This window comes from Pseudonaja textilis, chromosome 9 (assembly GCF_049901715.1).
Source record: "Pseudonaja textilis isolate UNSWEBS1 chromosome 9, rPseTex1.2, whole genome shotgun sequence".
NCBI lineage: Eukaryota > Metazoa > Chordata > Lepidosauria > Squamata > Elapidae > Pseudonaja > Pseudonaja textilis.
In genome coordinates this window covers 5,104,134-5,130,470 of record NC_141998.1, presented here as the reverse complement: position 1 = coordinate 5,130,470, position 26,337 = coordinate 5,104,134, and the positions used below count along the sequence as shown (strand labels likewise).

Sequence of the window (26,337 nt, the reverse complement as noted above, 5' to 3'; positions counted from 1 at the left end):
GGCACAGCCCCTTGGAGCAGGAGGCCTTGCAGGGTCCCAAAGACTCGTTTCTGGCAGAGTTTGGGGGAGAGAAAGAAAGACTTTTGCTGCTCTCCTTACATGCAGCCAAAAGGAGAAGAAGAAAGAAGCAGAAAGAAGCAGCTCCGTGGCCAGACCAGGTGAGTGGGGTGAGTTCCCCCCTCCACCCTTTCCCCCCTCCCCTCACTAGCTCGTGTTGTTTGCAATGCAAATGACGCAAGCCATGTGGGCAGCGCAGCCTTGCGTTCCTGCGCAGTCTGTATTAATTGCTTGGGGGGGTATTTGGGGATGATATTTCTCTGCAGACCACCAAAGTTTTCTCACGGACTAACAGTGGTCCCCAGCCTGCTGGTTGGCGACCACTGCTCTAGAACAAAGTCAGCAACCTGTGGCTTTGGAGCCGCATGTGGCTCTTTCATCCTTCTGCTGCGGCTCCCTGTCACTGGTTGACACCACAATTTTGACGCCACGTTTTTTTGCGAGGCGAAGGAAGCATGGCATGCCAGAAGGGGATTCTATAGCAAGGGGTGGGTTTCCCAGTCAGCTCCACAATTGATAGGGCTTTTGGTTAGGACAGGTAGAGGAAAAAGGACACTGTGCTAGGAGGAGACTCTATGGTGGGGGGAACCAGACTTCCGGTTGGCTCCAGAATTGAATGAGGGGTTTCTGGTTAGGACTTTTGTGGCTCTTTGAGTGTTTAAGGTTGCCAACCCCTGGCCTAGAACAACATCCCATCTGTGGTTCAAATGGTTCTAATCTGGTTCCATAGAATGGGTCCAATTCTAATCTGATCCAGATTAGATTTGACTCTTTCCCCAGGCTTTTGAAGTGGAAAGTTTGGAAGTGGGATGTAGAGAAATATTGCTCTCTTTCTTCTGACATTTTTTTTGGTTATGATGTTTTTGTTTTTAATGTTATACGCTCCCCATCATTCATTTTGGAACTTAGAGATTTGTCAGCCAGCCAACAACAGGAGCTGTTAAGTCCTGGTCAGTTAAAATAGGGCTGAAGGCGCAGGCAGAACCTGAAATAGAATTGAAACAAGCATCCAACCTGTCACTTGTTAATACAGAACTAAACTCTTCTCCAAGAATCCCCATCTTTCACCAAATTTGATGTGTGGAAATTAGACAAGGCACAATTAGCTGGTTCTAAATTGGAAAAAGAGAGCCAGTTTGGTGTAGTAGAAGTTAAGGCAACGGCTAAAACCTATGGGATCCGTAGTTCTAGTCCTGATTTAGCCACGAAGCCAACTGAATGAAAATGGCATTGCTCAAATGGGAACATTTTGGGTTTTTTTTGCATATTTAGCCACTGTTTAGACCTGAATAGATTTATTTATCTGTTTGTTGATTACTACAGTACTCTGGCAAGATGCATAAATGTTTACACTAGTAAAGTTGACTACCTGGCCATGTGTAAGATATTGTACAGTATTCATGGTACTCGTAGTTATAATATTAGTGTTTGAAGTAGGTCCCCCGACTTTTCAGTCCTTTTGACATAGAGGAGGAACTGTGTGAGACAGGTGATTCATTTGGAGTTCTGAGCAGAATTTTCTCCTCCTCTCTCTTTCTTATGCTAATAGAGAAACATTTCATGAGTTCAGTCTCCAAGTGCTTATGCATTATGGCAAGGAAAGGAATCCTTTATTTAGCCTTTGAAAGACACTGGATGATCCCAGGGCACATTTTAAAAGGAACGAGGCAATACCGTACCTGCAAAATGATTTTTTAAACAGGCACCCACCGTACTATCAGTCTTACCTAACGTGTTGAAAGGATTCTGAGCTTGATTTTTTAATATAGCAAGTCTTTCAATAACTCTTGACTCCTGGCTATCTCATAATTGGCCTGTAAAGATTCGCACACAATCAACAATAAAAAGAAAAATGGACTTATTGGTGTTATGGGTTATGTATTCCCCCTCCTCCTCCCTTTCCGGAAACCAAGTTTGTTGGTTGCCCTATATAATGCTGGCTTCAAAAGTTGCTCGTCGGTTGTCTGAGCAATCGGCACATTCTCTGAAGTGCGTGCCAGCGATCGTTGCTTTGTTTAGGTCCTTTGTACAAAACTGGTCAGCATACGCTTCTAAACCGCCTTGGGTTTTTATGACAAGTACACTATGTGCAAAATTAACTTCACTCAAAGTTTTTTGTGTTTTTTTTTTTAAATGTGCGCTCTCCTTCCCACTCCACTACCCAGCTGCTCTGAGGGCCAGAATTACATTTGCTAGCAGGTGGGAAAACTCATGTGTGGCAAACAAAAGACTCTGCCTGTTTTTGTATGCACACATTCTATTATTGGGTAGCTGTCAGCTTGCTAACCTTAGGGAAACAGGTGGCATGTTTCCCTTCCCTGCTGACATCTAGGAATCCCCTCTCGCCTCCTTTAGCTAGCTCCCATTTATAATGTAGTGGCAGCTGTTAGCTGTAGACATTGGACATTGTGTCTCTAGCCCTGCCTCTCTTCGTCATAGTTAGAAAAGTTAGCCAGGGCAAATATCCAGTCTGATCCAACCTGATGAAAGGAAAATGGCTGATCTGAACCTCGTTGGCACTGAGTCCTTGTTTTAGAGTGACCCGTGTATTTTTAACTGCGAAAAGGTATTGGGACTTGTGCCGTCTCAAGAATTGTTTTTAAGCTGCGTTTCAGGTTTCTTTTGGCTGTTTATTTGGGGGCAGGTGGCATTTTAAGATCCCTGCCAAAGCTTTGGGGGGGAAATACATGTCAGCATGGGCAGAGACAGCCCCACCCTTGCTTTTTAAAGAAGGATGTGTCCCAAAATTCAAAGTAGAAGGTGGAGAAATAGAGGAAATAAGGCAAAGAGGGGAATATGTTGCGGTTAGAAAAGGAACGTGCCATTTAGTAAACCGGAGTGAGGTATTGTGCCTGGCAGAAAAGCCTGTTTCCCTTCAAAGGCCATGGATAGTTTCACAGGCTGCTGTACCAGCAGGGCAGATGATAAAAGCATCTCTTCTCCAAGAAACAGGTTATTCAGACTGCCCAACCAGCTAAGTCAGGAGGCACCAATTTTATAAGTGCTGGATGGGATCTTCTGTGCTCCTTATGTCATCCAGTGACTTCTTGGTGGAAAATAGGGCAGCCCTCGTTTTTATTATGGATCAAGACATCAGTCCTACTTTCTAGATTTCAGAAAGAATAACTTTTATTTTAAAGAGTGTTAAAAGACAGCTGTTCGATTATACTTATTCAATTTTGCTGTAGAACGTAGTGGGAAACAATTTGAATTTAAATGACGGAAAATAGGAGGTATGTGCTTGCTGAGAGGCCATACATGGATAAGAAGATGTTGTAATTTGACCACTATTTCATGTTTAATTTGAAGAGTTTCTGGACATTGAATGCAAGCCTATTTTCCTTATTTCCTTATTCTTCCCTCATACACTTCTGTACTAGATTAAGCGTCTCTTGCCTCTATATCTTGCCTATTTCCCAACTCTAAGGCTGCCGGGATAGTTTCACACCTTTAAGAATGATCACAATACAGTATTATGACCTCAGAGTAAACCAAGCAGAATATAACATAAGAGCAACAGCCGATAGTAAAACACAGATCCTCCGCACCAATGAAGAGTAAGGAATAGTATAAATATTATGGCATGCGGCAAAAATTTCCTGACACTCAGGCAAAATTAATCCATGGGACAGCTTGCCTCCAGAAGTTGTGGGTGCTTCAACACTGGAGGCTTCCAAGAAGAGCTGAGGGCCCTTGGTCTGCAATGATGTCGGGCCATGATGGCGAATCTATGGCACGCAGAGCCCTATCTGTGGTCATGCGAGCCGTTGCCCCAGTTCAGTTCCGCTGTGCATCCACGCGCCTCCCTCCAGCCAGCTGGTCTTTGGGTCTCTGATGCACAGGGGTGTGTGGAGCTCATGCACGGGGAGCATGCACGTATTGCATTTGGGGGATGCGCGCAGGCGTGCGCCCTTTTGACGTTCAGTGCCGAAAAGGTTAGCCCTCACTGATGTAGGATCTCCTCCTTGAGCACGAGGTTGAACCAGATAGAAGACCTCACAGGTCCCTTCCAACCTGTTTTCCTAGGTTTTAGATATGGGGGAAGAGGTTTGTATGGGAGGTGTTGTTTTTTTTATGCCATGTACACTGCTTTATCCTGCTTTTCGCTCCTTCGATTCTGATTCGAATTTTTGTTTTTCTTGTTGCTTTTCAAATTTATTTTCCTTTTAAAGGTCTTTTAAGATTTTTCTTTTTTAAAGATCTTGTTAAATTTCTTTTCTTTCTGGGATAGCACATGGACTTTTCTCCATCTATCAAGAAATCTTACTTTTTTGGAAATGTACGTTCTGTACTTGCTTGAAGCTGTAAAATATTAATGGAAGGATAATATATTCACTGTATGTGCATATTTTAATGCACGCTAACGTGGCTGGTGGACAGAAACGTTTTGTTTTTGTTTTTAATTTGGGACCGACTGTAAAATAACATACTGTTCTAGGACGTAGATCTAAGGACGTAGATTTTCAGGTAAGAATTTAGCACAGTGCATAAATTAGGTAAAACCTTAATTCATTCTTCACTTCCCTGAAAGATAGTACAAGCTCCTTATTAGGCCCTAGGGCTGTGCGTGCTTCAGAAAAAGATTTGGAAGAACGGCGTTGGATTTCATGCATAGCACCCATCTGCAATTTATTAAAGCAGCTTTTTTTTTTTTTTTCCATGCGTAAAACAAAAAGTCTGGCTGGTTTGAATTGTCTCCTTTAAAGAGAAGTTGCAGCTTTTTAGTTAGTCTTCCAAATCATTTTTTTTTTTTAAGTATATATGCTGTTAAGTATATGGATATCTCGAAGGCATTATGACCTAGCAGTTGCTTCATTAGGTAAAGATTATGCTTAGGATAGGGGAGTCTGGCTATAAATACAGCAGCAAATTAAATACAAGTTTGAATCTGATCTGCTTAAATGTGAAGGGTCAGACTGGGTTCAACTTATTCTTTTGTTCAGTCTGGCGCTAGTAAAGAACTTAGTATGGTTTCAAGTTCTGCATTAGCTTTTTGCTCTCTCTAAATATTATGACAGTTATTATTTGATGAACCTGCTGTTCACAGGCCTATTATTGCAGGTTCTTTTTCTATATCTGCAACTCTGAAAAATTAGGCTATAAGCCTTTCCTCATTTACCGGGAATCCTTTCTATCAAATTCAGTGGAGTTTATTTTTGAGTATGCATGTTACTTTGTTTCTCCTTCATACTTAAGGCCTCTTTTATAGATAGACATTGTTTAATATATAAACAAATGAAGATAGATCCAATTTCTGAAATGACAAAATAAATAAATTGAGGGGGAAACTTTAACTGAGATGCAGGGATTTTGTTAGTTGCAGAAAGAGAACGAGGGCACAAAAACACTTTCTTGTTCATCCAGAGGCCCAACTTTGAAGGGTTTGATGAACCAAGAAGCCGAAAATCTTCAGGATACTAGTTCATTGTAAATTACAGTTTCCAGATTCAGTCTTTAAAGTTTGCTGCGATTTTTTTGTCGTGATTTTTTTTTTATTGTGAGCTAGAATCAAAAGCATCCTTGCAGGAAATTTCACTAAGTGGAAGGCAAATATTTTTATTTCTGATGCGATAGAGCTGTGGATGATTGTAAAATGATCCTGGATTAGAAAAAAGGAAGGCTTTCTCTCATGAGTATTTTGTCTCTGAGATTCTGTTACTCATCTTTCCCGTTGGTCAAAATTTGTATATGTATGCTTAGATGTTTGAACATTGGTGGATTTTTAAAGGCTTACAATGGCCCCAGTGTTAGCTGTTGTGATCTTGATTCATGCTATATTCTCATGTAATGCTGGTCCTTAACAATTTTCCCCTGTAAAATTTTGTGGTTAATGCCATGAAAATTGTAATTTTCTAGTCCCCTTTAACAGTTTTTTCAGTGGAATCAGGATTTGTTCTTTTTTTAAAAAAAGAAAGCTATCGTGACAACACCAAGTTTCTCCTTCCTACTGTAGGAAATTAGCACCCTCCCCTCTCCTAGAAAAAGGAAATATTTTAGGATATACTAAAAAGGCAGAATGTTTCCCCTAAAAGAAAAGTAGAAACCTAGAAAGGCAGAAACTCACCACTACTACCCCACCTTTGTTAGTGAGCCATTAAGGCCTGGGCTAGTCTATTCTACATAACAAAGATCTACCTCCTTCAAGCAGAGCCATAATAGGAATTGCCCAAAGCCCTTTCATTACATCAACACCCAGCAATAGCCAACCAAGCCTGGGTCTCAGGACAGCCTACAGAGTTGCCCCTGCATGGCCCCATGGGAGCCTGACAACCAATCAAGAATACAAGCTGAAATTCAAATCCCAACGGAGAGCATAAAACCCAGACACTCTCAGAATCTCTGCCCTTTTTTTTCTCCCAGGAGCTACAAGGCATGTGATCCTGTCCACCATTAAGCCATCTTTCCAAGCAGTCGCCATGTTTCCAGTGTCTTTTTCGGAACTGAACATTTCTTCCAAGTGAGGGAAGTGAGGGGAGCCGAATGTCAACTCATACAACATTTTTGTAGATATGTTATATAGTTGACAACAGAAAGAAGGTGGGGGGTTCAAAGAGCAGGCAACAGTGTGAAATTGAAAGTACATTCCATTCATATTTTCTTCTAAGATTGGTTAGATGGCTGAAGCTTCTGCCACAAAAAAAATCTAATTGGAGAGTATGATTGATGACTCTTTGCTGTGGACGTTTTTTCGTTGGATGATACACCCAGAGGACTGGGGGGGGGAAGCAGGATCAAGGGTGACAGTGAATTACGTATCTCAGAGTTGGCTACGCCCAGATTAGTGCCGGACATAGAATGTTACCTTCAAATAAATCCTCTTTAGTTTTGGGAGTGTGGCTCAAGGCTCATGATTTAATTGGAGTAACTGCCGGAACACTGACAACTATCTTGCTTATAGAAAAGCAAGATAGATGGATAGATAGATAGATAGGATAGATAGATAGATAGATAGATAGATAGATAGATAGATGGTATTCAGCTTTGTTTGGGTATTTTCCCACGTCATTGTAGTTGTGCTTTTCGGGAGAATCTCATCTGCCATCATCAGGCTTCTGTATTGTGTTTGTCTGTGAGTCAGACTATCACAGACGAACACAATACAGAAGCCTGATGATGGCAGATGAGATTCTGCTGAAACTTTGCTACAACTTTAAAAGCACAACTACAATGACGTGGGAAAATACCCGAACAAAGCTGAATACCATACATGTAAGTACCCGCAAAAACTTAAGAAAACATACATACATACATACATACATACATACATACGTATTTGTTTTCTTAAGTTTTCGTGGGTATTTATATGTATGGTATTCAGCTTTGTTCGGGAATTTCCCCACGTCATTATAATTGTGCTTTTAAAGTTGTAGCAACGTTTCGGCAGAATCTCATCTGCCATCATCAGGCTTCTGTATTGTGTCCGTCAGACATATATATTCATATTCTCCTATCAGTCCTAGTCTTGCATCATCAACATCGTGACTACTGACTCTTGCTGGGTATTCCTCAGACCCACCAAAAGAAGCTCCTGCAGCATTCTCTCACCAAATAGCCAAATCAATATTTAACTTTCGTTGCTGTTCCAAATCTGCCATAGAGCATTTCTTCTTAAATTATTGAAATGGGAAGGAAATTGCCTCGGGGGGGGGGGGACAATTTGAATCAGCAAAATGGTTTTGTTTGTCCATCATAGCTAATCAAGTATTTTCAAGACGCCAATCTGTTGATCAACGTGTAAGGTTATTTATAAAAATTTACAAAGCCTTACAAAGCAAGGCAGAAGCCTGAGCAAGGGGGTTGGACTAGAAGACCTCCAAGGTCCCTTCCAACTCTGTTATTCTGTTATTTTAGGTCTTCATCTTTCAACTGCTGTAACTGCAGGCTTTTGCAAATGGCATATGGCAAAATATAAGTTGGAATGTCAGTCAGATGAATCAGTCTCAGAACACATTTCCTTTTTGTTTGTACTGTTCTGTGCAATGATTTGCGCATTTAAAAAAAAAAAACTTTTCCCCAAGATCAGCCATCTGTTCATGTAGGCAACTGTATATGGGATGAAATATATAACATTAGGATAATAAGACCCATTTATAATTAAAGAGGGATAGCCATTTTCTAAAACTTTCCTTTGATAGCACTTCTATATCACCCTATAGTGCTTTGTAGCACTCTTGGGGCAGTTTACAGAGTCCGCATCTTGCCCCCAACAGTCCAGATCCTCATTTTGCTGACCTCGGAAGGCTGGAAGGCTGAGTCAACCTTGAGCTGGTTAGGATCGAACACCTGGTTGTGGGCAGAGTTTGCTTGCAATACTGCATTCTAAAACGCGGTGTTAAAGGTGTTGTAGACATTCTGGAAGACTCATAAAATGTTTGATGGTTGAGCAAGGAAAAGTTTAAACTCTGTGAAATAAAAAGTTTTTGATTTGTATTATAAAACCAAAAATTAAAATAAAATACAAATAAAATTGATATTAACCATTTTTAATTGAATTTCTCCAATCAAATACTCAACTTTTCTCTAACATATTTACATTTTTTTAAAAAAATGTAGGCATTTCTATTTAATTAAAGAATGGAAGGAAAAAAATGAGGCTTCATATTACATGCAAATGAATATGTGGTATTTGTCAGTCTTGTTCATAATGTCTTTTATAGCTTTCAGTAGCTGAACTAGGGAGAAATGTAATTTTATTAGAATCTTTCTTGTTTCATTTTCCAGTGAAATGCCTGCATATTCATATTCAATTGTCCAGTTGTCTTCTGATTATTAATATTATATGTAATATTACATTTCACTAAACTTTTGAATTTTAAAAAGAATTAACCCATTGCCCTCTTCCGCCTTGCAATGAAGTGGAGATCATTGCATTAGTGATCAATTTAATTTAGAGAATAAAAAAGCACGTTTTACACTTGCTGCCAAAGCATTTCTCTACCAATTTTCTTTTTTTTTTATATGCATTGGTAAACTATTTATTTGGTTAATTTTTGTGAGTTGGCATAGTTCTTCTGTCTAATAAGAGTTTCCAAAAATGTTGAGAAGTTTTGTGGCTTTTCCACCCCCCCCCATGCTAACAATTAGCAGCTATTAGATGGTGGTAGAACTATTCTTTTTCCTAGAATCGTATAATTTTCACCTGTTGCTGAAGTGAACAGGCTTTTCCCTACTTCCCATGTTCCCCTCCAAGAGATGGATGAAAAAACATTTGTTATAAAACTAGAACAAGTTTTGTGTTAATTCTCTGGAATCTTCACTTGCTTCTATCTCTCGATAACCTCATTGCCAAATGTTTGTGTTACCCAGTTTTTATGTATCCTTCCATGTTTTTTGAGACCTGAATTATGGGTGCTCTAATAGGAACCATTTCAATGTGGAAGGGCAAAGAGCTCTTTTGGTTTTCACAGTTCTCTTTTCGAGATCTCTGGTAATCAGGGGTGGGATTCTACCGGTTCGGCCCAGTTCAGCCGAACCCCTTGCTCTGAAAATCAGCTGGCAGCGAACCAGTTTGCTGCGACTATCATTTGGGGCCTGCCCGCCCACCCCTGCACTTTACCTATCTAGCTCTTCTCAGCTGATTAACGCAGCACAGTGGGTTGTCGCTTCTCAGCTGTGTTACTCGAGTGCTCGCGATCACCGGTTGTTATTTCTGGAAAATCCCACCTCTGCTGGTAATGCTTGTATTATTTACATTTGAGGAAATAGCGATAACTTCCCTACTAACGACCCCAAATTCACTAAAAGCTAGTATGTGCTTTTTTGGCGGGGGAAGGGGGGCATTAATTTTAAATTGAGTGGAGGAATTATTGTTTTGGAAGTATTACTGTTGTTCTGGTAAGCTCTGTTAATGCCCTTTTATTGGTTTCTCTTTCCAGCTGTTCCTTTCCCGCCAACTCAGCGGCTAACCCTGAAAGAAGTTTTTGAGGATGGGAAGCCCCGGTTAGAGATCTTAAAAAACCATTTGATAAAAGAAGGGCGCCTGGAAGAGGACGCAGCGCTGAAGATAATCAACGATGGAGCTGCCATCTTGAAACATGAGAAGACAATGATTGAAGTCGAAGCTCCGATCACAGGTTAGAAGTCAGCTCCTGAGTCATCTAGCTCAGGGGTCCACAACCTATGCTCCACGGCCCACTGTCGGGCTGCAGGCTAATCACCACTGAGCTGCATGAGGGGTCGGCCACCTATGCGTGTACTCGTGGCCCTGTTCGGGCAAGCCTCGTCACAGGCGCTCGCGGCCCCATTCGTGCTTGTGTCATCACGAACATCACGGGCACTTATGCATGCACTTAAATGCACTTGTCCCTCCCACAAAACCACCCCCTCTTACCCGCTTCCTCCCCCAGCTCTGGGCTGTCAGTCTGGAAAGGTTGGGGAACTCTGGTCAAGCTGACTGCTAAAATTGAAAGGTTTTCTGATTTGCCTCATTCTGATGAAGCGTGTTTGGTATTAGAAAACTTGATAAACTTTTGGAAGGGAGGAAGTGTGAAAATAAAAGTGTAGGACTTGGGTGGAATTCAAGAATTTAGAGCAAAGCTGTGTTCCCAGTTGGTTTTGTGACCCTTTTTCCCCCTTCTGTTCAGTGTATAATTTTGTTTTTTCTGTTGTTCCTCCCCTAGTGTGTGGTGACATTCATGGGCAGTACTTTGACCTGATGAAATTGTTTGAAGTCGGTGGATCACCCAATAACACACGCTACCTCTTCCTGGGAGACTACGTGGACAGAGGCTACTTCAGTATAGAGGTGACAATTCAACTGAGCCTTTGGGGGTTAGCACTTTAAAGTCTGAATTAAGCACTGGTTTTTCTTTTTCTTCTTGCACTCTGCTTTTGGGACTGCTCAACCTTGGCATGCTTCAAGAATCCCCTTTTAATTCGTCCTCTCAATTGTAAGCCAGTAAGAAGAATAGTGACAAAGTCCTTCGATTGCGGTGCAAGACATCACGGGCTCCGTCAAAACAGTCTCATTCCAAATGAAAGCATTTCTTCATCCTCTCATTTTGCAGCTATACTTAGGCCAGGGGTTGGCAACCTAAAACACCAAAGAGCAACAAAGGTCCTAACCAGACCCCCCCATCCCCCCGTTCAATTCTGGAACCAACTGGAAGTCTGGTTCCCCCACCATAGAGTCTCCTCCTAGTGTGACGTCCTTTTTCCTCTGCCAGCCGGAAGTCCATTTCTGCCACCATAGAGTCTCTTTCTAGCGCAGCATCCTTTTTTCTCTACCTGTCCTAACCGAAAGCCCTATCAATTGTGGAACCGACCGGCAACAGAGAGTCACAGCAGAGGGATGAAAGAGCCACATGTGGCTCCAGAGCTGCAGATTGCTGACCCTTGAGCTAGGCAATTGGTTTTTGCAAATACCAGCGATAAATTGACCCCAACAGCTGTTTTTACATAGATTAATATGCATAAATCACATTTTGATCTAAAAATTGGGGGGGTGGGGAACCTGGTGAGAAAAAAGAGTAGGCTGAAAAACAGCTTCTATCCCAGGGCAGTAGCTCTGTTGAATTCTACTGTATAGTACAGTGTTGGTGCGGTGTCAGGGTTTTCAGTTCAATGTGTGGAGTGTGAAGGATGTGGGTTTGTGTTTATTTTCACGGTCATGATGTGCACTGAAAATGGTGCTTGATTTCATTGTCCAAGGTGCAATGACAATAAAGTAAACTTACTAATGAAACTGTTGAGATACTTAAGATCTCACCTTTAGATGAGAAGGGGGCACATAATTAAATCAAATCATCAATCAATATGTTTTGATGATTTGATTTGGTTTGATTGTGTGCCCCCATCTCATCTAAAGGTGAGATCTTAAGGATCTCAGCAGTTTCTTTAGAACCAGTTCCTTTTAATACAAAAGTTTCTTAGCTATCACTTTTCCAACCCCGTGTTTTAGGGTGCCTGATAAATGCCATATAAGATTCTACATGTTGACCTTTTCCCTTTTTCTGCAGTATAAGGAAGAGAACTGTTGATTCTCATTGGCAAAGCATTGGCAAAATGGCATCATGAATAGTTTCTTTTGGTTGCATAGTTGTAGAGCTGTGTGTCCTTGTTTTGTAGAGTTTGACTTCGGCGTGGAAAACAGGATCATACTTACTGCGCTTGCTTTCAGATCAGCCTGTTATCATCATCATTATTATTAAATATATTTGCCACCCATCTCTCCACAAGATGAGTGTTTCCCTATGTATGCCGTGACAATGATGGCTGTAAAAAATATCAAGTGTGTTCCTCTTTATTTGAGGTGTCACTTGTGAGACCTCATGACTCTATGCAACACATTCCCCCATAAACATCCGAGGGATTAGTGAATTTATAGAAATAGTTTTGATATTGAATACTTTAGTTGTCGGTGGCTCTCCATGCAGTTGTTGGTTAAATTGTCTTCATGTTGGCTAGTTAGAGAAATGCATAAGAATTTTTTTCTCCCATCATAAACCCTCTGAAGGCTTAGCATATCCTCCAAAGGCGTATGTCACGTTAGATTGACAGTGAATTGATTAGTAGATGAAATTGCTCTTCTCTATAAAGTATATTACAGTAGTACCTCAGTATTTGGTGTTAATTGATTCTGGGAGGTGCGACAAGAACTAAAAAGGACGAGTCCCAAACAAACAGCATGACTTTCCATGTAACTCTTTGTTTCGGCCGGGAAGTACTTTCCTATGTCGGTGACTTTCCCAGCATTGCGGACTTCCTGTCCATTCCCCACAGTCCATTCCCCACAGCCGTCCCCCTCTTCCTATAGCAGGGCATAGGAGCCTCTGTGGCGCAGTGGTTAGAGTGCGGTATTGCAAGCTACTTCTGCTGACTATCAGCTGCCTACAATTTGGCAGTTCAAATCCCACCAGGCTCAAGGTTGACTCAGCCTTCCATCCTTCCGAGGTGGGTAAAATGAGGACCCAGATTGTTGGGGACCATATGCCGACTCTGTAAAGTGCTTAGAGAGGACTGTAAAGCAGTGTATAAGTCTAAGTGCTATTGCTATTGAGTACTAAACAAAGGCCGAGTACTGGGATAACATTTTCAAAATGCATCAAGTACCAAATTCGTTGAGTTTTGAAGCAGTCGAGTACCAAAGTACCATTGTGTCTCTGTAGTGATGTTCAGTGCTTTACAGAATGGAGAAAAGTTATGGCTGATTGGAGATCTCACAACCTGGTTTTAAGAAAGGTATAGAATAGCGGGTGCAAGAAACCATTTCACTCTGACAATGAAAGGATATCAAAAAGGGTGAAGCAAGATGCAGTCTGAAGGCATAAGAACTATAAAAGGAGGTTTAGCCAGCATTTTTGCCATAAAGATTCTCATGATGTAACATCAATATGAGATAATCGCTGCCCTTTGGTTGACTGTCCCACAAGAGGATTTTCGAAGAAATTTCAGGGGAGAAAAAAGAAATAAGACACACTTTGTTATTATGGGTTCTTATACCACAACAATTAAGGTAGCTATCTCAACAGTTGAGGTAGGAATATTCTGATAGTGAAAGTCTAATTGCAAGTGTCGATCAAGGTAAACCAAAGCTTTTATGTAAGGTAAACCAAAGCTTTTTATTTACACGCTTTTTTGAGATGTTTAGTTTCTACAGAATAATCTTGTCTTCCAACCTGGACTTTCCCATCTTCCCTATTGCTGTTCTAATTGGGTCTCTCTAACTTGCTACTTGTTGTCCTCTTCTCCCCTCTTTCCTTTTTTTTTTCCAAAGTATAATAATCTGGATTAATCAGTGAATCATTTGGTTGCTTTCTTGGCTATCCAAGGTATACTTTTGAGTTCAAAAGCATTCATATTCTTATTCTTTCTTCAGAGTACAACTCTCACACCCATAAAGTTTACAGGGGAAAAAGCTTACAGTCTGCATGATTTTAATCTTTATATGTTCAGGAATTCCATCTGAATTCCAAATAGTGATCTGTGCCATCAATCCTAAAAGGAAAAAGCTATGTACTACTTCGTATCTTTGTTGTCATTAGCTTTCCAAAGTATTTTTTAAAATATATTTAATGTGCTGATATTAACAGGGTTTCTCATAAACTCTGACAGATAAGTCAGTTAAAATTCCTGAAGGAGACAGGATGACCTCAGAGTTTATTAAAAAGGTAGTTGGAGACAAATCCAAAAAGACTCACAACAATTGCCTTGTTTATTTAATTTTTCAAAATGTCTATCTTGCTTGATTATCTATGGAGATTCTCAACAATCCAGGTCACAGTTGTCCCAAAGGTGCTTTTTAAAAGGCAGATGGACTTTTTCAGAACTGAAAAAGCTTGTTGGATAAGAAACCTTTTCAAAGAAAAAAAGAAAGGCCAGTTGCCTTTTGAAAAGCTCCTTTGGGACTTCTGGTTTGACAGCATAGATTTTAATATTGTGATAGGTTCCTGTGTGTCACATAATTGAAACATCACATGCCATAATGCTTGAATGCAATCCACGAACATTCCTTTAGGATGAAAATCTTTCTCATTTTATTTATTTACTTGACTGAAGAAGAGGATTTCCCTTGAGAGCCCAGCAAGGGATTGCACTGAAATACGACTTATACAGGGGAGACGGAGGACACAGATCCATCTTCAAAGTAGATGGGTTGAGTCTGCCACTTTGCTTGTTTTCAAACACACTCTGATAATCATGTATTGAAAAGTCCCTTGGGAACAGTTGGTATTATTTTTTTTACAAAGCTCTTTTTGCTTTGTTAAAATCGCTTAAATGGTTTACTCGAGGAAGTGCCACATTCATTTTTAATTTTACTTGAGACAAAAATCCTATGTCAGTCTCTGCGTGAGTCATGCTTTTCTTTAAAAATTCTTCCATTGTTGTTCTTGAAGAATTCTGAAATTTTACTTCAAATTCTCCAACTAAGGAGAACTTCAGCAGGCGACGTTAATTGTGATATCTAGAATTTTTGTGTGGGAGATGGGGAGTTAAAAGGTTTTTCACTTTCAAGAAAAAAAATGTAGGTTTCACAAAGGCGTCCTGTTGGAGATCCGCATCTCCTCTGCCTCTGCACTACTTCAGTGAGCGTGGACGGATTTTAAAAAGAAACCGTTGGGAAAGGTGGAGGAAATTGTGCTGATCTGAAGAGAGGAGGAGGAGGAAGGGGGCGTAAACTCTGCTGAGATGATTGTTGGAAGTTCTGCTCAGAAAAAAAAATTATATGCAACATGCTACTAGGAAACACATCCAAAATATTTCAGGAGCCATGCTGCAAAACCTGGCATTTGCGAAACTTGGGCGTTGCTTGAATTACCGTCTTTTGTGTGGGGCAGCATGGAGCCCCTTTCATGTTAGCCTTGATTCCTTTCTCAGAACCTACGGAACTGTGATTAGTTCCTTTTCAACAAAGCCAGGTATTCATCCTTCAGAAAACGGGGGGACGTAGATGCGGGGGCGGCTGCAAATGCCACTTGATCAAACGAAATTGAGAAGCTTTGCTAAGGTGCGTGAACAGAGACATCCCTGTTCCTCCCAATAAAATAGTGTTTTCTGTCTTCAATGTCCATCCATTCGAGAGTGGACAACAAGGACAGCAATAAAGAGAGGGAACTCAGGGTGTGGACTCTAGAGATCCAACAAGAGATAGGTGCTGTGGCAGATGAAATACTAGGATCAAATAAATCTGATGTAAGGAGTTACAAGATCCCAAGGGAGAAGCATGAAAGACTTACTAAAAAGTCAGTAAGAGTTGAAATTCTAAAAAGGACAAGAGATGATGGATAGATATAGAATATTTCTGAATAGGGTGGCTATTCTACTAAAAGTTAGAAAAAAGAGGTAGAAGTTAGAAATTGGAAAAATTGTAGTATGTATAGTGATGTAGAATAGAATACATTATAACCACTATATATATATATATATATATATATATATATATATATATATATATATATATATATATATATATTTGTTTTCTGAGGTTCTGGGATTTATATGTGGATCTTGGTTGTTTCTCGCTAGATGAATGAACGTTGATGAAGTCTCATTCATCATCTCAGATGATGAATGAGACTTCATCGAAACGTGCCTATATCAATCTTACGCTGGAGAAACCCAACAACAAAGATCCATATATATATATATATATATACATACAAATGTTAGAAATTGAAAGATTATGATTATGTATATCTAAACAATATTACTATTATTATTACTGTGTGTAAAATATATTGACCAGACAATTATTTGTCCACCAAGCACCTATGGATGTTAAAGAAAAAAAACTATAAATAAAATTATAATAAAACACACACACACAAAAGGAGAGGGAAGCCAGACATTGGGTTTGGAACAGAGAAAGTAAATTGGCAAAGTTAAAAGAACACAGCCCAAATACTAATGAGTTTTCTCAAAGCTTACAACAACAGGTCGCTATCTGGACGATGAAGAAAAATATCCCATGCAATCTTGGATGCAGAAGAATCTTGCCCCTCAATGTTCAGGAATTACTTTTGTGTTTGGCTTTTCCAGCTGGCACTTTCATTTTTCAAGAATGGGAAGAAACCACGGAATTAAAGCATTATTTTCTTCATTTGGGCTGGGAAGGTTAGGGAGATCTGCCAGAGCGGTTTCTGTTAATGTCCTTTTAACAGAATAGAAGAGGAGGTAATTTTTATAATTGTATCTTGATGCAGGAAACAGGCTCAAAAGCTTTGCGGGGAAGCAGAGAACAGAGGTCAGTGGCTTGCATGGATGATGAGACAGGAAATCATCATCTGGACCAGGGAGACTAAAATTTACAGTCTTGTAACTCAGGTGCACATGAACACAAATGTGGTGCAGACATGGATGGAGCTAAGCAATATTCAGTTGTTTATGATTTGTAAACCATGTTTTAAAGATTACCATGGGTAACAAATTCATGGTTTAGCATACGTATGCCAGCCAATATATGTTGAAGATACTAGCTTAGCTCAGGTTAATTATCTTAGCTCATGTATACTATCTAGAACTCTTTGGAAAGATTGAATACAAATTTGAAGAAATGAAATAGGTACTGATATGTGTAATTATGTTAATGAATTCAAAGTATGCCTTTATAACACAACTATCGTTCTCCCCTTTGTTTTTGCAGTTAACATTCTTTTTGACACTGCAGTCAATGCTGTCAGGAGTATAGATGGTTCTGAATATATAAAGTTATCTATATCTAATTGGTCAAAATAGTGTAGTGCATATAATTTTTTTTTTTACTAATCAAAGAGAATATTTGTAGCTCAGGGTTGAATTTTGGGGTTCTTCGTGCTCTCTGAGCTTGGGTGTTTGCTTGCATTTTATGACCCAACCAGGTAATATCATCAGTGCACAAATGTGTCTGCAAAAAAACAACCTCAAAGAACCCACGGGATTCTATACACTTCTTGTTCTAACATAGGTTTAAAGCTCTTAAAGCTCTTTCCCTTTTCCCTCTCCTTTGAAATAGCTAATAGAGCGGAACTGGCATTATATGGATTTTCTTGCCATTTCTGATTCTTTAAGGTAGGACCAAACATAACTGTTGCTCACCCAAAGATTCATAAGGACCCTTGAGAACTTAGCAAGGTATCTACAAAATCTGATGTTTCCCAAGTTGAGAATAGAATTTTTCAAAGCCCAGTGTCATAATATCTGACCACCCACACAGCTGCAAGCTACAAACTCCAAAACTGCATTAACTGAGCATACCTATCCATATGCCGATAAGGAGATTGAAACTATCTTACATATACGACATTGTAAATTCTACAGGCATATCAGGCCTGCTCATATTCTGCCCATAATATGTAAATTTTCAGAAAGACTAGACAATTTCTACATGGACCATCTTCTGGAAGATTCATAATTTTTTATTTTATTTGTTCAGTAATTAAATTCTGTATGGCCACAATGAAAATAAGACATAACTGATCACAGAAATAAAACCACTTTTATTTTATTTGTCACTAAGTTTAATACATGCTTGCTATTTTGTTTTAGGTGATATTTATTTTATTTCACGCATTATGATATTTTAGATCTGCAGTGGGTATTTATAGTATTGAACAGTGTGTTACATTTTGATTTGTTTTATCTTTGTTGTATAAGGATTTTATCTCATCTACTTGATTTTGATATATATATGGTGGTGTATTTTTTTCAAATGTTGCTAGTCATTGACCAACCCATATTTCTGATGGTTCAGATTCTTTCATTTGTTATTTTTATTTTATATATTCCCTTTGTTTTTAGCTACATGCATTCATATTCATTCATTCATTTATTCATTCATAGGAATGAACAAATTAACAATAAAGATTCAACAACATAATATAGTGAATCGAGTCACCATTGGGAAATATTTTCCCTGATATACATCTACCATATATCAAAATATTAATTTTAGTAGAGTAGATCATTCTTTTTGTCATGGGTCCCCAGGGCTCTGTTGAAATGAATCCCAGATTTTTCTGAGTATGTGTGTTGTACATTAAATGATTTTGAAGATCATCCCAACCAGACACTAAAATCTATTCCTAAATTGATAGAGCAGTTCTGAGATACAGTGTAAGGACTCCTTGGTTGCCTCACCAGGAAAACTCAGGATTTCATAGCTACCATCATAACTTTAATTTGTCTCAATATATTTGGACTGGTTTATCATCAGTCAACTCAAATTTATTTGCCTATGTTTCTATTGTACACCTGCTAAACAGGGAAAAATTAAAAAATAGAGTGGATCTGGTAATTTAGAAATGTGTAGTTGAGAATTGTAGTATTGAATAAAGGATCCCTTTGTAAATCATCAAGAGCTAAATATTTTTAAATCTCTTTAGCATGTCATTCCTGTATCCTAACTAAGTGAGCAGTCTATTCTGTGTTTATCCTACTCTTCTTTCAGGTTGTTTAGAAATCTTTACAAGACAGAAATGGGGGAAAAATCTTTTTCTTGCAAGTTGCTTCATTGCCTTTAAATTGACAATGTTATTGGAATTTTTATTTTAAAATTCAGAACATTTTTTAAAATCGTATGTTTTGTATTAATTTTCAATTTATATCCCAATGTAATACTTTGGTATTTTCTGGCATTTTCTTTACATTTGATTTTGCTTTGTTGTATGATCATTTGGCTATTCGTGCTGAGAGAAAAGCACAAAAGGCAGAAGTGTTTTGGCAATAATTTACTGGAAATAAAATCAGAAAATACCCAATGAAGACAATGATGTTCAGTGCTTATAGGCAATGGCTATTAGAACATCATAGTATCATTCAGGAACTTGCATGAAAAATCTTATCTAGGCCTGCTTATAGAAAAATGTCAATTTTTATGCAGAAACATCTGAATAGGATAGCTCCTATTGAAGATAGTAATTTTCCCAGTAGAATTCTCCTGAGAATCTTCTCTTGTCTCCATTTTTAGCTTCTGACTATATAATGTATTTGGCACTTAACTGATATGCTTTTTCCTGTTCCAATTCCATGTGACATTTTAAGATTTTTAAACTGATGCTGCTGAATGCAGTTAATATAAAATGAACCTAAATGTTTTATTTAACAATTGAAGGGCCTTCTTGTGTTGGCTGTAAAAAAAAAATACAAAGAGTGTCCAATTTGAAAAAATATAATTGGCACAGAACAATAGTCATCTTTGGATAGATGGGGTAGATCAGGGGTCTCCAACCTTGGCAACTTTAAGACTTGTGGACTTCAACTCTCAGCAAAGCTGGCTGAGGAACTCTGAGAGTTGAAGTCCACAAGTCTTAAAGTTGCCAAGGTTGGAGACTCCTGGGGTAAAGGTGCACTGCCCTGTTTTTCACACCTGTGCTTCATTGCTTTACCTGCCTAATGGTTCTTTAGACTAGGGGTCTCCAACCTTGGCAACTTTAAGACTGGCAGACTTCTGGCTGGGGAATTTTGGGAGTCGAAGTTCTCCAGGCTTAAAATTGCCACGGTTGGAGACCCCTTTCGAAGACCAGAGCAGTGGTTTTCTTGTAATCACACGGTTGCCTTGGGTATTCAGTTTGAATCTCTTAAGCAGGATCACAGTTATTTACGCCAAAGGTTCCAGGTTCACTCCTTGATTTTCTGTTAAGTAATAAGCGATGGAAACGATCACTTCCTGCGTGGGACCCAGTGAGTCATTATGGCAAGTCAGAGTATAAACACTGCTGGACTCGAGGATTAATCTGAATTAATCTAAAATGCTTTCCAGTCTTCCTACCCCTTTAAGTCCCGTTATGTTTGATTGGGTTTTTTTTGTGGGGTCGGGGTCAGGGGGAGGAACCAGCTTTGTACACATCTTCCAAAAGTTTCAAAGTAGGGGCATTTCCCCCACCACCACTTTTTTTTTTCACCTGCTACTTTCAATGTCTCTCTTGCAGTGTGTGCTGTATTTATGGAGTTTAAAGATAAACTTCCCCAAAACCCTTTTCCTGCTCCGAGGAAACCACGAGTGCAGGCATCTCACAGAATATTTCACCTTCAAACAAGAGTGTAAGTAAAAGACTGTTGGATGGGCTGTGTGTGACAAAAGAAGGTTGTGAATGTTGATGAGGCTGCATAAATGCTGCAGCTTTCCGCCCCCCCCCCGCCCTCCTCCTCCTCCTGTAGTAGGGGCGTTTCCACAGAGACGGAGAGAGCTGCTCTCGACTTACTGTTTTCCTGACAGTCTGATTCCATGCAAGCTATCCCTCCCACTCCCGTCCCTTTAGGGACCCTGCAGCCTGTAATTATTGCCAAGAGCTTTCAGTTCCAGATCGTGCAGCTGCTATCCGTATCGAAGGGAAATTGAGGGGCTCCCCCTTTAAGGCAGATCCTTGACCGATTCTATTTATCTAATCTATCCATCCATCCATCCGTCTGGTGAAACCAAAAACCAAAAAAAAGAAATCATCTGAATAAAACGTTAGGGAAGAGGACCCCAGTTCAATTCTCTTTTTGATCAGTTTCAAAATCCTGCAGATAAAAATTTGCTTAATTCCCTCCTTTCCTCCTTCCTTGGCTGCAGTTCCCTTTTCTCCTTGCATAGTTAAATATTACTTCCCTGGCTTAGCACATTAGCTTAAAAAAAAACCCCAAGTGTCTCCTTGTGTCCCGGCCTCCCTCCAGTACAACTCTCTCTGCTTCGTCTTAAAACCTCCTTGTGCTGTAGAAATTCAGCACCTTCTTGTTTCCCTGCTTGGTGTTATTAAACCGTGGAATCGGAATTCAACCTAGCTTTTCCTTGGAATGCAAGACCCCCTGAGACTGTTTAAATTTTTCTACTCTGTTTGGTTCCAGCCTCTTAGAGGTAGAGCTCTTGCCCCACAATCAGGAAGCTGTAAGTTCATATCTTAGGTAGAGTCAGATATTTCTCTCTCTGGGCACAATGAGAATATATCTGCTGAACAAAACTCTGTACTGGCAACAGGAAGGGCATTTGGCCAGTAAACACTTAGCTCCAGTCCGTTGCCCAGACTCCACCTCTCAACAGATTATGGGGTCGTTAAACGACAATGATGATCCCATAATCCCCTATAAGAAGGAGAGGAAGGAGACTGCTGATATGCCATTATCAGTTGCTGTCAGTCTTGCCCGGGCTTATAAAACCCGATTGGTTGCCTGCTTGTTTTTCACTTTCCCCCGATTCATGCATATTCCACGAGAAATAAATAAAACCCACTTGCCACGCGGTCTAGTAGGTAAGGCACCAGGCTAGAAAGCAGAGGAGTTCCACTTCAGCCATCAGAGCCAGCTAGGTGTCCTTGGGCCAGTCACTCTCAGCCCAATCCCACCTCACTGGGTTGTAGTTGTAGGGAAAATAGGAAGAAGAAGGAATATTGGGTGTGCTGGCCACCTTGAGTTATTTTAAAAAATAATAAAGGCGGGATGTAAATAAATTACAAAATGAATAATATGTGGACGAAATCCATTCAGATTCTGGCAATGAAGATGGTGAAACATTTTTGTCCTCGTTTCTTTACTTCCTATTGAAAAGAGCAATGCAATTTTTAAGTTGGTAACATGATAAGTAGAAGATGCCAAGATATTACAGGTACCTGAATATACACTCTTCATTATTTTTCTACTGTGAGAACAAACCTATCAGTCCTGCCCGTAATTATACGGCATAAAGATTAACCAGGTTCTTTGTGATAAATTCATTTTGCTTTCCCGTTTCTTGCAACTTGCAATGACAGGACCCATGTTCCTTTCAGTAAAACTTTTAATATGCGGCTTTGGCTCCTGGCAGAATTTCATTTTGAAATTAGAAAATACTCACACTGTACCTGGAGGATTCTGAAAAGGTAAAGCAATTATCATCATTAGATTTTTATCCTGCCATTTTAGTATATAACTCAAGGTGGCAAACATAACTAATCCTCCTTCCTCCTCCTCTCTTCCCCACGACAACAGCTCTGTGTGGTGGGTTGGGCAAAGAGACAGTGACTGGCCCAAAGTCACCCAGCTGGCTTTTGTGCTTAAGGCAGAGCTAGAACTCACAGTCTCCTGGTTTCCAGATCAGCCGTTAACCGCTACCCTGAGTGGATGTGCAAAAGGTGCTTTTACACCCAACCGAAGGTAGATTTATAAAACTGCCTCCGCAGGTTTCATCTTAAATGAATGAACGGATGATTTTAAATGAAAAAGCTGAGAGCAGTGGCATTCAGACTCTTTCTCAAAGGATTATCAGTCACTCCTCAGGAAGGAAATCAGCATGGGGTGAACATGAAAATGTTCATTACTGCTCCAATTTCCTCCAAAGTGCCACGGCAAAGGAACTCGGGAGTTCGTTCCTCCACATCATCACCAAGGATGAATGGGTGTGACTCAACTTGCTTGCCCTCCACCTTGCCTGAGCTGGGTGTACTTCTTAAAAACGACAACTGAGAACTTTCTGAAACACGCAAGGGGTCCGTGAGAGATTTCTAGGATTTATTGTTAGATGAGCTGAGGCTTAAAATCTCCAAGTGTCGTAAGTGTGAAAGTCGGTGCCTCGGAGAAAGGAAGGAGCAGGCAGTCACAGTTCTTGTTCTGACCCAGCTCCCTAAACACAACAAACCCTCTCTAGCTGAAGCAATGTTTCCATTATTAGGAGAGCCAGGAAACCCGGGCAAAAAGTTTCTCTTTCACTGCAGGCTAACAAGTCTGTCCAGCAGGGAGATGAATAGTTGGCTGCCGCATCTATTCATCTCCACCTCCTGCCTTTTATCCCCAGAGCTACGGTGGAGCTTCACTCGCAGCGGTGGGTCTTCCTTCCCAAGGACCGGCCCATAGATTTCCACTGCTCTCCTCTCCTCTGCCTTCTGTGCATCCACGCGTCAGGCACTGGACCCAGCTGTTCCTCCTCTTCCTCCTCGGCCACCTCCAGACCTGGGAGCTGTTGACTCTCCGTCTGAGGGCTGATGGACGCCCCCACCCCCCTTCCCTCCCTCCCCCCCCTCTTTCAATGCTGACCCTGACTTCCCTGCCACCGCCACCTCCTCTGATTAAGCCACTGGAAGGGCCAGTGGCCGACAGGCCACAACAATTCTGTTTCCAGCTTTCGCCCCGAAGAAGCCTTTTGGTCTGTAGATCAGCTGTTGTCTGTGCCAAAATTTTGCAAACCCGCAGCCTTTATAACAGCTGCATTTTTCCCCCCTCACTTCTTTCTTGCTGCAGGTCGAATCAAGTACTCAGAGCGGGTATATGATGCGTGCATGGATACATTCGACTGTCTTCCTCTCGCGGCCCTCTTGAACCAACAGTTTCTGTGTGTGCACGGTGGGCTCTCTCCTGAAATCACATGTCTAGATGACATTAGGAGAGTAAGTGGCCTTTCTTCGCTCTTTCCGCCTTCCAGCCCATTAAATGGGTATTTCTCCAGAGTGGTGTTGACAGGATCCAGGCAGGGGATATATTCAGCTCTGCTTGGCTATAGACTGAATAGAAAAACTGAAGACACACACACACACACACACCCGCCGCCAGTTCTTCTATCCAGTCTTGGCTTAACTAGACTGCTTTATTGATAGCTCCTCTGTTTTTTAGCCGGTCAGGCTAAATTTCTTTGGATTTAAATTCCACCAACAGTCGTTTTTACAACCTTTGGGTTTTACTCACAGATTATTTTGCAAAATTACCAGTCCAGAAATTCAAAACTTTTCTTTTGAAGCTCCCTAAAACTTGCAAACAAGATTATATAGCGTATATATATTATATTCAGCCACCAACCAGTGGCACCTCTTCTCCCTCAATACCGAAGTGAGCAGTTTTGAAAAGAAATTTATTTGTAACCCTTTCAGAGAAACTATTAAGCAAAACGGTTTTTCTCTTGATTTTATTTTAAATGACTTTCCATCGCTTAAGCCTCCTTTCCACAGAGTAGATATTCCTCCCATGGAAATCAGTATGGATCACATGTTAGATGTTTATTTCCAAAATATCCCAGAATGCGGGGGTCCCCAGCGCCCAGGCCATGGACCACTGCCGGGCCCTGATCTGTTTAAAACCGGGCTGCCCGAAACAGTGGGGCGAATGCCAGCACATCCTTCCTTGCACGAGCAACGGGCGAGCGCGTGCACACACACACACACACACACACACACACACACACTCCATTTGTGCAGGCGACAGGCGCATGTGCCATTCCCCTCTCCCTCTCCCCCTCCCACAAAATCAGAAACATTGGGGAACTCTTGTCATAAGGGACTGTGCTATTTTCTAGATAACCTTTTCTGCCCCTGGCCTGTTCTGCATGCCTTCAGAATACGTCCTTTCCGTCTTAGAGATTTGCATTCACAATCACCCCCCCTTTTTTTTTTCTTTTTTCTTTTTTTTTTGGCCGTATTTGTCTTTTCAGTTAGACAGGTTTAAGGAGCCTCCAGCCTTTGGTCCAATGTGCGACCTACTCTGGTCTGATCCATCAGAAGATTATGGCAACGAGAAGACCCTGGAACACTTTACTCACAACACTGTTCGAGGCTGCTCCTATTTCTACAGGTGAGGCAGCGTTCGAGCAACATTTCTAAACTGAAAAGAGAATGGCCCAGTCCTCTGGGTTTTCGGAACCTCAGCCACATTCAAGGACCCTGTCCAGTCAGCCTTTAAGTTCCTTCAATATTTTTGTGAGAAATGTCCCTTTTCCGGACGTTTGAGGAGTGGCAGCCTGATCATATCTGTCAATGTTTGTCAGGTCATTATATTATAATTAACTAGAATGCAGCATTTGGCATAACTGTATTGTTTTCCCCACATGCTAAATTCTTTGCTGCTGGATAAAGTTAATCATCCATATGTAAATCAAAGAAAATAGCGAAGAACTTGTTACTTATCTTCTTATAAGTTATAATTTGCAAACAGACCTACTCTTATATCTACTATTTGACAACAATACTTCGGATGAAGCTCCTGAGATGAAAAAAAATGTTGGCTTGTGTGTTTCTTTTGCGTTGGCCTTTTTTTTCTTCTTAACTTTCCCAGAACCTGTTTGACATTTCATCCGGGAACATTTTGATCTGAATTGCTGTGCAATATAGCCCATATGTGTAAATTCACAGGTAGCTTCTTATTAAAGATCATTGGTTATTTTATCACACACTAACGCGTCTCTAAAACCTTCTCTTTCAGTTACCCTGCAATTTGTGAATTTTTGCAAAACAATAATTTGTTATCCGTGATTCGAGCACACGAAGCCCAGGATGCCGGGTAGGTTCATACCAAGTTATGTTTTAACAACTTTCTTGGTTAAGGTGTTTTATAAAAACAGCCTGCTCAGCCTTTGCCTGTTTTTCCAGGTACCGAATGTACAGAAAGAGTCAAACCACAGGTTTTCCATCGCTCATCACCATCTTTTCTGCACCAAATTACCTAGACGTCTATAATAACAAGGGTAAGCTGTTGAATGTATGTGAGGAGTGCCTAAGTTAAATTTTTTGTAAATTTCTCTTAAAAAAAAAAAAGTACCTGTGTTTCCCTGAAAATAAGAGCCTGTCATATTTTTTTTAACCACCAAAAAAGGCACCAGGTCTTATTTTGGGGGGATGTCATCCACTGACTAACCTCACTTGCGCGCATCACACACACACACACACACACACACACCAGCCTCCTTTTTGCTGTCAGAGGCCTTCAGAAATTTCTTCTCCTGCAGCCGGCAAGGCCTCCTTCCTGAAGGCCTCTGCAAACGATACCAGAGCTCTGGATCGATCCATAGCTTCTTTGTTCTCAGCTACAGAGGCCTTCAGGAAAGCCTTGCCAGCCTTGCTGGCTGCAGAAGAAAGGGGCCAGCGAGGCAGGTGTCGGGGTGTGCAAGGCCTGGCTACAACTGTCCGAAGATAAGTAGCAGTGCAGCTCCCCCTC

The 26,337-nt window shown here is 40.6% G+C and overlaps 1 protein-coding gene across 4 annotated transcripts in view; it reads left to right on the top strand.

Annotated features, from left to right (window-relative positions):
• Nucleotides 1–26,337, top strand: part of PPP3CC (protein phosphatase 3 catalytic subunit gamma) — a 68,128-nt gene that overhangs the window by 24,670 nt on the left and 17,121 nt on the right. For all 4 annotated transcript variants that reach the window (XM_026714886.2, XM_026714885.2, XM_087938668.1 and 1 more), the window contains exons 2-8: nt 9,933–10,130; nt 10,677–10,801; nt 20,400–20,511; nt 23,659–23,804; nt 24,839–24,978; nt 25,606–25,683; nt 25,773–25,867. In XM_026714886.2, the coding sequence (XP_026570671.1) occupies nt 9,933–10,130; nt 10,677–10,801; nt 20,400–20,511; nt 23,659–23,804; nt 24,839–24,978; nt 25,606–25,683; nt 25,773–25,867 (894 nt within the window). The remainder of the gene's footprint in view (nt 1–9,932; nt 10,131–10,676; nt 10,802–20,399; nt 20,512–23,658; nt 23,805–24,838; nt 24,979–25,605; nt 25,684–25,772; nt 25,868–26,337) is intronic.